The sequence below is a fragment of the Agelaius tricolor genome, unplaced genomic scaffold (assembly GCF_023055355.1).
Source record: "Agelaius tricolor isolate 1412-34295 unplaced genomic scaffold, bAgeTri1.0.p SCAF_3, whole genome shotgun sequence".
In the NCBI taxonomy this organism is placed as follows: domain Eukaryota; kingdom Metazoa; phylum Chordata; class Aves; order Passeriformes; family Icteridae; genus Agelaius; species Agelaius tricolor.
This window is the reverse complement of record NW_027269263.1, coordinates 10,337,241-10,349,390: the sequence shown is the minus strand read 5'-3', so window position 1 is coordinate 10,349,390 and position 12,150 is coordinate 10,337,241. Positions and strand designations below refer to the sequence as shown.

At 40.4% G+C, this 12,150-nt stretch overlaps 1 protein-coding gene across 5 annotated transcripts in view; it reads right to left on the bottom strand.

Moving 5' to 3' along the window:
* The window catches only part of FGD4 (FYVE, RhoGEF and PH domain containing 4), a 106,250-nt gene that overhangs the window by 41,725 nt on the left and 52,375 nt on the right, over nucleotides 1-12,150 (bottom strand). For 4 of the 5 annotated variants that reach the window (XM_071422440.1, XM_071422437.1, XM_071422439.1 and 1 more), the window contains exon 2: nucleotides 837-1,001. Coding sequence is in view for 1 of the 5 variants with exons in the window: in XM_071422436.1 (XP_071278537.1) it covers nucleotides 837-1,001 (165 nt within the window). In the remaining 4 variants the exon portion in view is untranslated. Of the gene's footprint in view, nucleotides 1-836; nucleotides 1,002-11,883; nucleotides 12,018-12,150 lie in introns of those variants that run through there. The other variant, XM_071422438.1, reaches the window with a different exon arrangement.

Below are 12,150 nucleotides of genomic sequence, written 5' to 3'. Positions count from 1 at the left end.
ACTGTGTCTCAGGATCCAATGCATTGAGCAGCATTGTGATTTATGTTTTCAAAACTCACTTTTTTTTAAACTTCTAAAATAATCAAAGTTCCCATTGTCACCTCTAAAAGATATCAGTCCAGATTTGATTTGAAATCAAGATTTCTGGAACGTAGTGACTCTTAGCTGTGATCAGCCACAGCAGAATCAACAATATTACTGAGAAGACCACATAAAAAAATGGTTTGAGTCAATATAAATAGTGATTTTATATATGTATGATTATACATATATGCATATAAAGTGTGTATATATACTTTATATATACATATATATATAGGTATATATAAATACTATTATACTATATATATATACACACAATATTTACTATATACTATTATACTATTTACTATATACTATTTTGCTTTTAAAAGTAAAGATATTTATGGACAGAAACAGAGAGAAAGGAGATCTAATTCTAGTCTGTGTACATTACTGTCAGCTTTTGGTGCACAAACATGAAGTTCCCATCTTTCCACATACTCCTGCAGGAAGGCTTCTCTCAATCTCTGCTAGAACTCCAAAGACCCTGATTATCTTCCCACCACCCTTGCCTTGAAGCCAGACTGTCAAACACTCCAGTTTAAAAATAGTGTCCAGCTCAAATACAGCAAGACTTTTGAAAAATAAGCCAGGAATTACAGAATCACAAGGCATTTACAGAACATTTGTATTTCAGCAGCCAGCTTATGCCCCATGGTTTTCTCTCTTTCAAATACAATTCTCTCAAGGTGCTCTGCTGCTCTCAGAAGTCCAAGAGAACAACTTCCCTAAGAAAAATATTGGAGAGCACTTACCTTGTGGCTTTGGACTTGCAGCTGAGCGTGGGGACTGTTTGAGTGGCACACTTCCATTTATTCCCTGAGCCGCTTCGTAGCGTACATTCTGCTCCACAAGCCTGGCTGTGGCACCCGCTGCACAAGCTCTGGACAGTATCAAGGGCTTTGGACAGATGCTGCTGCCTGGAAAACAAATACACACAAGTAGTTATATATAAAATAAGTATAGTTAAATAAAAGTATAAATACACACAAAAGTAAGAAACAGGATTGAGTATAGGCTAGAATGACTACAAGAACTTTTATTAGAATGCTAACAACTCCTTACAGAGACTATTAAAATATTTAAAGTGTCTCATCCTAAAAACCCTCTTTGCCTTTCACTGAAATTTGTTCTGTTGTTTAAACCTTGAAGGGTTGGATATGAAGAATATATTTCCACCATGATTAGCCTAAGCTCTTCTATAGGAACATGACAATATCCAACCGACATTTTTCCCATTTGAATTGTTGCTTGTTCAACAGAGCTGGATCAGTTCTGTTTTTTGTTCATCTATTCTATTTCTGTATTCAAAATCTGTACGAAATGCTATATATTCAGAACACTTATTTAATTACTTGGTGGAAGGATCCAAAAGTCAGCTAAACTAATTGTGTCTTTTTTGGTAGTAAAGGGCCCTCTTATAAGCATTAAAAAAAAAAAAAAGAAAAAGAGCACAGCACAAAGCCAGAGACAAATTCTTTCTTAGCAGAATGGAATTTATTCTCATTTTCTCATTCATAGGATCAATATGCTGTTATTGATAAGAAATGTGGAAGAAAATATAAAGTAAAACATATTCAAACAATGGAAACTGTAATAAAAGCACTTATTACAGTAAGTAATGGGAATTATGAAGGCCAAAACCATGCACTCTAGTTTTCTGGCTTAAAAGAAATTGGTTCTCTGAACACAATCAAAAACCTGAAAGGATAGTATGAAGGACTTTGAGATGTCACTTAGGTCAATATTCATTTACCTCTGAATCCAAAATACTTCAGAACATTTTTGTGGGAGGAGCAAGGAAAAGGAGGAAAGCCCATTTATCAATTATTGTGGTGTTGTCATAATTACTTTCATTTAAATAAAAAATATTAGGGTAGAGTTTCTGCATCTCTATTTCCTGTTGTTTACCACCCTTTCTATTTTCTTGCCTTTGCTGGGTTTTTTTTTTTTTTGCATGTTTCCGTAAAAAATCCAAAACCCACTCAACCATTTCATAAGGTGATCCTCCTATATCTTCTGAACAACAACTCCTCTGCAGAGTTTGGACCCTCTGGTCCCATCCAACTTCCTCTCCCACTGCAAAGTCCGCCCACCCCCAGCTACAGCCAAGCCTGTAGAATTAGAATTAGAACACCAAAGGAAAAGGATACTACAACTACTGCTCTATGCTGCTTAATGATTCTTCAGCATTTTCTGGATTCCAACAGTACCTTCAAGTATTTATTCTTTATTTCCTGGAAGCCTATTTTTCCTGTTGAACACTGAGCCTTGCACCCAGAGGCTGCCTCTACCAACACAGATTCCTGCAGAGGTCCACGGTGAGATCAACAATCCGTGCTACCAAAGCCCCAGTACTGGGTGATAACACACGCACGACACCCACAGCAGCAGCACAGCATCTTCCCCTCTTCTAGTTCATCCAAGCAGCAAGGGATCTGCCCAGAACATAAAGGGGGCTGTTCCAGAGTGATGAGGATAATCTAACAGGTCCCCCACTCTACAGCAGCAAGGTCTCAGATGCCTGTAATCTCAGGCAGAGATTGCTTGACTCTGTTTCCTTTGGTGTCACTCCCATCCACAAAAAGTTGTGTTGTACTGCAGCACTGAGAGCTCTGTCCCACAGCATTCCTCAAAGCCCAACAAGTATAGGCTATATCTGAGCCATATCTGTCTCTCCTGGGGGTGGGAGTTCTGAAAGCTCTTAGAAAGACCAAGCTGATGGTACAGGGAGTTGGACCAGCAAGTTTTCCTTGTCTCCACTTAAGAGCTGACAGGCTGGATTTCCCTCTCTTACAGAATCCCATACAAATACTGCTACAAATGTTGCAGTTTGCACTCTAAATGGACAATTCTAAATTCAGAAACAAATTTAAGAGTAACTCCTGTGGGGTCAGTAGGTTGTATAAATTGGGTAGGCAATTGCACACAATTTATAAATCTATATTCAGATCGGTTATAAGATTGGAATGAGGGTCAAAGTGTGAAAGCTTAGACTTTACTAAAAACTGATTGGTTTGCAGATTTGTCAGCTAACATGCTGCAAAATCCACAGCTCCCAGAGTGCAGCTTAGTAAGGGCCACTGCTGTGTCAACTGCTCAGGCCAAGGCTAAAAATCTCCATCAAAATATTACCTTATTTATTATAAGGATTTCCTAAGAAAATGAGGTTCTGCTGTGGCCAGAATGGGAATTTGCTTTGCACGCACATCTTTATCAAGGCATTCACACCTGTTGAAGGTTATCACTCACAATCACATAACGCCCAGTCAAACAGAGCTGCTGCTGAGAATAGAGCTGCTCTGTGGTCAGCCACGGTCCCCCCCTCCTTGTCACCTTCTGCCCCAGCTTCTGCTTCTGGCTACTCCTTCCCCCGGGCCAGCACCAGCCCTTGTTGCACTGCACTGTGAGATGAGCAGCAGAAATGGGGCAGGTGGAAGCTGCAATGCATTTTGGGTGGGTTTGACCTCACAGCTGCCCCAGCACTGCTGCTTGCACAAGGGAACAGCTGGGAATATGGCTGGAAAGGGACAGGACAGCTCCTCTCAGCAGCAGCAGCAGCCCTTCTTTAGACCTGCCTGATAAGATCATTTCAGCACAACTCCAGTTCCTCAAGCAGCTGTTTAGACTTTCATTCTACTTGGTTTACACATGCACACACACTGCCTTAATGAAAAGTCCAGCAAAAACAGCAACAGCTGAAAAAAAATCTTTAATGCAAAAATAGTAGGTGGCCTTAAGAACCAATTTTGTTGTCAGCATCACATGGTCCCCACTAGACTGGCCAATATTAGTTGCATTCAGTGGGCAAAAGCCATTTTGTAAAGGTCGTCCACTGTAAGACAGAACAGTACCACAAGCAACAGAAAAGAGCGCTTCTCTAGAATGGGATTTTTGCAACTGTTTACAGGAAACAAAAGCTACAAGAAGTGTTCTCATTCAAGATGTGCTCTGTCTTCACACCAGCAACTCAGCACATGGGGCTGTGGGGAAATAGAGTGACTTCAAATTTGTTATCGTTGTGCAAGCCATTAAACAAATCCTCCTTCCCCTCTGGGAGCCATGTTTGCTCAAGATGGACATGCTGCAGACATTTAACACATATTTCAAACTAGTGATTTTGTTAATTGTGTCACATCCTCAAGCCATGTAAAGCCAGAATGGTAAAAGGCAACAGATCTATCCACGGCATATTTCTATGCAAAACTGAAAATTCTCTGGGCAAAGCACATCCTTTAAGACCTGTGGAAATCTGAGCCCTAGTTTCCAGGCAATGATAATGAACAATATATGAACAATGATGAACAATAGCACCTTCCAGGTGATGCAGACAATAAAATTGTGGCAGAAACACACACTTGTGGTGAAAATTCCTTCATCTAGTGTATTGTATTCAAGTGTATATACAATGATACATTTTGTCACAACAAAAGCCCAAAACAGCCCAAATACTTGCTCCACAATCAGCAGCATGCATTTCAGTAGGGCTGCTCAATTCTCGAGACTTAAGTAAGCAGTTTGCCTTTTTAAAATACAGTTGTTGCCCCGTAAATAAAATGTAAAGTCCCATTAGATATGCCAAAATGCAGACATGCTGCAAAAACCTGCACCTTTTACAGGGCTGAAGTAGAACCCCATCATGATTATTTCTGACCTGATTAAAGAAACGCTTGTGCACTTCGGCTACTCTCATGAATTATAAAAACTGAGAAATTTTACCTGAAGTCAGAAATGCCATGCATGACCAAATACTACCAGCCACTTGCTGTGTTGACTGGTACATGATTAAACCCCCTCTCTTATAATCAGGAATAATTAAATACACTGAAGAGGAGAGAAAAGTGGGGAAAGATTTAAGAAGTGTAAGGGAGAAAGAGGCAATAATAGCTAATAGAAAAGAGAAATAAACAGTGCAAATTTGATAAGCACTTAATTACTTTGCTTATCATCTGCAAGGAAATGAGAAGCTAGAATGCTTGCAAACATGCTTGCATCTGCAAGTATGTTTGAAGCTAGGTGATGCATTATATATTTTTTTCAGGGCATTTTAATTAGAAATAACTTGGATCCATGAACATTTAGACAAACAGCCAGCCAGCTTGAAGTGCCAGTAAGATTAAAAAATGGCCTATTTATATTCAGGAAGATTATACTAATGTCTTAGTATTTGATGGGTCCTCCATCAGCAGTTCCATAAGCCAATCTCAAAACCATTAACTCTTCTGTTATGTTTATTTTCATTCCCACTTGCAAGCACATAGTGCTTCTCTGCTGCTGCAGCACTAATTTTTACTGCCACTGTGATCCCACTCTTGTTCATACATTCTGAATGAAAGAAATGCAGTGGTTCTGGATGTAAAAAAAAAATCAATGGGGGAAGTATTAATCTCTTATGACATGAGGGAAAATTAAAGGATGAAAATGACTTCTCTTAAATTATATAGTTATGCATGCCCCATGTGTTAAGTCCCAAGGGCACCTACCCCAGTGGCTGTGGCTGTTCTACTGCTGGATCTTTTCATGTAACACCAATGCAAAGCCTCACGATTCCTGCCAGCCTTGGACAGAAATGGGTGTTCAGCACATAGACCCTGCCAAGGCACCGGTTCGGGCACAGCAACCAAACCAGACATTCTCCTGACCAGCTCAGAGGAGTGCTAAGTGGCACTGACACTACCAGAGACTACTCCAACCCACCCACCTACTCACCAAACACTACAGGAGCTGGCAAGGGCAGAGCAAGAGTGAGCAGCAGCTCCCTGGTCACGAACAAGAAGGCACAAAGCAGCTTCTCACTTACAGCACCCCATGTTGAGGCTGAGCCAGACATCCAGTACATGAGGTCACAGATTCTGCACACAGCTGTGTCCAAGCCTGCCCTCAAACCTAAGTCTCAAGTAACCTGCTACTTCCCCTTCACAGATTTATCCTTTCTGTGAGAGGAGCTCACATGCTTCTGAGAGGCTTCTACTGCTGAAGCATACCCAATGTCAATAACAACTGGACTAAGCTCAAATTATCTGAGAATTATTAGGAGTGTGAAGGAGGAGAGTAGGAAGTCTGGAAGTCAACATTTCTCTCATGAAAAAAAAAAAAACTTCCTTCCTCCAATTCCTATTAAAAGCTATCATTCCGAGTTAATGACACAGTTGTGCTTTGATACAGCCTCACCTCTCCCACTGCAGTGGTGATAGAATTGTGAATGTTTTCAGCTGCAGAATAGTGCAGAAACTCCACATTGATATTCTGCTCTGTGCAGATGAGCTATAAAGGTTAAACATCAGGCCAGCCTTTACTGTGGCGAGACACTGCTGAAATATTGTAAATAGCTGACAACCAAACACTGCAAAAAGAGAAAAAAACAACTTTTGCTGAAGTCAGGAGGGCTGTCTCACCAAATAAATTAGTTTTCTTCCTGCAAGAAGGTGCTGGCCAGAAAAATAAATAGCAAATAACAGATGGTTTAGAATTATCTTTGAAAAATGGAATCTTGGCAAAGTATAGGGGGCAGATCAGGTTCTTTTAAAGGATTAGTTCAGATACCTATGCTGACAAAATGCAAAAATGTAGGGTTTTTTCCTTGCAGAGCTATTCCTCAGACACAGGCAAAAATATTCTTAGTTCAACAGAAGAAGGTAGACCATTTTCTGGGAGTAAAAAAGATTTAAACGATATAAAACTATATCTCACTGCATACAAACATTAATAGAACTACCAAACCAATATTACCTGCCTCTCACAACTTTTTCTGGATGGAGTAAATAAATCTTCAAGTGAATATGGTAGATATAAATTGTAGATTGCAAAAAGTATATAAATACTGCTGCTCTTGTAGTTTAATGACCCCTGTGAATGCACTTGTAACATGTGACAGTGAAGTTAAACAGGAAACCTTACTGAATTTCAAAATGTCAGACCAAATACTTGCTATATGATACTTGCCAAGAACCAGAAAATATTTAACTTCTTAGTAGATATGGTACCTTACTTAGTAACAGAGAGCAAAGGTTTCCAGACTGTGGTATGCACAACAGTGTGTGAACCACTGGCAACAAATACACAGACCAGCAATACAGAAGGAAAAGTGAAAGAAACTTCAGCAAGAACTACAGCAAGTGTGGACAACACCCAAATTATTTTAAAAGAAGAAACAACTTCTGAAATAGTTTCATTTTTAATAAACTGAGGAGGGTTGTGTAGAGCATCAGTGACAGAACCCAATACCAAATGTTCCCATACCTACTTGGTCTAAGATGAGACATTACTGCATCAGTTTAATTTGCAGGTATTTAGGAGACTTGCTCATTCCATGCTGCTTTTCCCATGTTTTGCCAAGCATTACAGTTGTTTTGGTTGGAAGAAATCATGCATCTATCTGATGGCAACTTTCATTTCTAGACTGAAATAGAACTTTCAGTAATTTCTACCAAAAAGATGGAGTTGCTATGGATGCCACCACTTTTAAGTTGAATACATATTTAAAGTTACAAATTCAAGATTATAAACTCCAAGCTTTAAGATGAAGTACCAAAATATTAACTAAATAAGATTTATCAGTAATCCCCTGATCTCAGTCTCAGCATGCAGTGAATCACACAGAGCAAGGAACTGAATGGTGAATTCACAGTCACTACAAATGTCCTGCCAATGCTGGCTACAGGAGGCAGACTCAGTGTCCTTCACTTTGTTGTCCTGTCTGGCTGCAATCTTTGTTCTTTTGGCTCTGATAATCATTTCCTTGCAGGCCAACCTGCTCATCTGCTGGGAGTCTTATTAAAATGAGTCAACAATTAATGGGATTACCTTTCAGCATTTGTTTCAATTTCGGATTAGCACAATAATATAACATGCACCGCTGATGCTGTTCCAATAAAACAAAAAGCACTGTACAGAACTTCAAATTATTGTAGTTTGGAAGTAGAAGCTTATGTGACTGAGGTCCTCTGCCAAACAACACCATTGGTTCACTGAGGTTTTTATTATTCACCTACACTTGTACACACTGTGACAATGGTTTTGCTGATGGTGGAATAGTTCATCAGCTATTTAATGAATAATGGGGGTTTCTTAAGTACATAGAGAAAATAAATGTTCAAACCACATCTCCAGAAACACATGACTGAAGGGAGAGTTCCGAGTGCAAGGAGTTCTGTTCAGAGGAATAAATTACTCCTCTTCCACATACTTAGTTCCTGTATTACAATATGTTCCCTCAAAGCCTTGTTTTCACTTTAGCCTTTGAAAACATATTATCAAGCACAAAGGCTAGAGAGAAAATATGCAATAGTATTCTTTTACCTGTAGAGACTTCTCAAGGTTTGTGTTTCATGAAATAATGTCAAAATCTTTCAGCAGATTTGGACAGTATTTTTTCTTTGCTTTTATTACGATGACAAGTCTTACAAGCGAATACAGATCCTGCCCCTACAGCCATGTACCATGAACTTCATGTAGCTAAGAACCACAGGACCCAAAGCCACAAAGCAAGAAAGAAAATGGGTACAATGAGAAGCATCAGCTCCATCACTCCAGGAATAGGCAGGGCAAGTTGTCCCTGTAGCCCAAGTCAGCTGCCCTGCTGTTACTGTCTCATTTCTGCATCAGGAAGCTTTAGGTAATTCCTCCCTCCTTGCCAGCACTGCCTTTTGCCAGTGCCATAATTCATGATGGCAACTTTCAGCTCCAGAGCTGCTTCTCACATGACTGCATTTCACAAAGTTGCAGCAGGACCCTGACCACATCTGTCAACCTCTTCCCACATGAGGTAATGGGAGCACTGGGGAGTTCTGTATCTGGGGGCACTTCCTCCCTATGCAATGCTCTCTTTACAGATTCCTTCATGTTCAATGAGGAAGGGCTTGAGCAAGTTTTGTGTGGCTCTCTGGAGTTCCTACTGCATTAATAGTCATTTTGATTATGAACCCTACCACAAGAAAAGATTGACAGGATACGCCTCCTCCACATTTTCCCAGAATTATTTTTTCATTTTAGTTTTCTCCACAGAGCTGCATGAGGTGAGCAGTATCTGCTCAACTATTATTTTATGCAACAATGAAAATTTTCACTAAGTTTATGTCACCAGCATATTCTGCACAGATGGCAATCATCACTTACTAAGTGCCCCAAGCTCCTATTTACTAAACAAGACACCCCATTTGTAAAAACAGATTTACTGATCACAGAAGTATCACTTGTCTGGGCAAGGGTTGTTACATTGAACCTGGTGGTTTTTTTCACTTTATTTGTCGACTTTTAGGATGATTTATTTTCTTCTTTCTTTTATTATATATTAGATAAACAGTACAACACCATGTTGGGCAGCCCAATTTAACTTCATATTAAGGAAAGCACCTGCAATACTGGGGTCAGCTGAAGGGAAAATACATCTGACTATCTCATACAAATCACTGGAATAATTCAAGAGGATTCATTAGCATATACTTACCAGGCAAGTGCAGGGATTACTCAGACAGTGACAGTAAGACCTCCCCTTCTATAATTCATAAGCCATTATAAAATATCAGTGTGCTTAGAGAAATTTGAGCTAACTACAAATTTCATGATTTTGCACAGTATTCATTGCTTCTAAACTTCTCTAACAAGTCACTGACACTTCAATCTTGTTCTCTGCCCAGTTATCTGAAAAGTTATTTCATCTCGACTCAGAGCTATTTTGGAAACTATCCATATGCTTTGAGACATGAAATCAGCTATTTCTGTAGATAAAAGGACTAAAAGAAAGCATTTTTAGAAACAGGATGCTAAACAAGCCCAAGCAAAAAGCCCCCACAGACCCAAAGTGGAAAAAAAATAAAGTATCTAATTCCAGAAGATTGAAACTGTAACTGATGTATTATTGCAGAAGATCTGGGCAGAAGTTGTAAAATACAGGCACATTGAAGTAATTTAAAGAAATAAATACATAATATAGTACATCCAAAATGCAGAACAGGCAAAGATCCAGAAAGAAGTCAATTACTCAATACAAGTCAATAAAATTATCACTGATAGATGGAAACTGTTTCCCCGATCCAGCTGCTGAGGCAGTCCCTGTGTCCTGCCAGCGTCTGACAGTGCAGGGCTCATCCAGCAGCCAGCTGTCACGGACACAAGTTGTTCCACCCACTCCCCTCCCTCCCTCCTCCTGGCTGCCCGCTCCCACCACTTTGTGTGCACCAGTGTTGGCACCCATCTAGCCTCAGGATGTGGTCTGGGAAAGTTAAGCCATCAGAAATGTAACCCTGCCCAAAAAATAAAGCAGCCAGTTCCATGCTTTCATTCACCTTAGATGCACTGGAGCTTGGGCAAAGACGCAAATTTATTGATAGGGAAAGGAATACAAGACTCTCTTTCCAGAAGCAAGTAGACACTAGGTAATACTGATTTTATTGAATCACATCTCAGTGTGGTTGGAGAAGGCAGTAGGGATAGAAAGGGAAAACAATAATAAAAACAAACATTATCTAAAAACGGATGGCTTGAAATATGCTCTAATTATAGAACAGGCAGCAGGGTATTAACTGCACAATAGCACTACATCAGGCCACCAGGCACTGCTTCCTGTTACATGAAAGGTTAGAAGTGAATGTACACCCGTGAACTTTATGATAAAGAGGAAGGTGGGGATGCTGAGAAGCCCTGGGGCCCCAGCGGTGCAGCACCACGGCCGCTCCATGGCCGCTGCCTTCCTCCCCAAGCCCGGCTCCCCAGGGGCTCCAGCCTCCCTGCCAAGTCATTAACAACCATCAGCTCCCAAACAAGCAGCTCCCAGGGAATGCTCGCTGCACCAAACCAGAAATATAAAGAACCCGAAGCTGGACACTTCACAAGAATGCAAGTGCTTCCTGCTTTTGACCTGGTTGAGGGAAAAAAAGTGAAGAATAGCTACAAAAAGCCTCGTTTAAGTGCATTTAGAGCCTTCCTGTGTAATCATTCAGGAAGGACCTTCCTTGTCCAGTCTCTTTAAAGCCTACCATAGTTATGCCAGCTTTTACATCACCCCCTTTCCGTAAGGAACAAGAAACCAATCACCACTTCACAGTAACCCACTGGCTCATGATCATCCTTATGTAAGGAAGCCAAATACAAGTTGCCTGGAATCCAAATGGAGAAAAAAAATCCCTTAGCCCTTAATTGCCAGAAATGAGCTCTCTTTGTCCAGAATTCACTCCAGGTTAACAGACCTGCACATGAATGCATTTGCCTCTTGAACATTATACAGATGAAACAGCTTTACACTTCATGCTCTGAACAGGCTGAGAGATTAAAATTCAAAAGTATTCTATTGTTTAGTTCTCTCTTCTCTCTTTTCTAGACCTCCATTTAAAATCTTACATGTTAAATAAAAAATAAGAAAAACAACAACTGTATGATGAATTTTGAATGTCATTTCTTAAAACTTATAAAAAGCTGGAGAATTCAAACATCTTGTTTCCATGCAAACTTGAAAATCTATCATACTGTTCCAAAAAGCTTAATATTCCTATGAATATTTATCTTTGAGTGTGCAAATGGAGAGAAAAACGCTATTTAAAAAAAAAAAAAAAGGAATGTAATGTAAAAAATACACTAAGCCCAACTAGACTTCAAGAAGAGAAAAAAATTTGAAATGGCTGAAGTTTTGTCCAAAACACCTCAAGGATGTGCAACCTTTCAAAACGCAAATGTTCGAAGGCCCCAGGACAGACCAAAAAAAGGCTGTTCCCACCCAAACTGCAGCTAGCCCAGAGTGAGCAGCCCCCACCAAGATGAGAAGTCCCACCTTTCCATCCCTGGAATTCCCACTGCTCCCTTCTTACCCACCCCAGAGCTCGCTGGGTTTCTCTCCAGGTCAGGGTAAGCCCGCACAGCTCCCAGGCGAGCAGATACGGCTTTTACACCAGAGTTTTGTACAGTGGGAGAGAGCTGAGCTGGCTCTGGGTGAGCCCAAGAGCTCCAGGAAGGGACCTGGCAGCCTCCTGGCAGCAGCTGCCCACTGGATCACTGAGCTGCTCTCAAAACTGCAGCCCAACAGAATGCTGCTCACTCCTATGTAATATTTAGTGCTGTCCTTAGAGCCTCAGCTCTTGG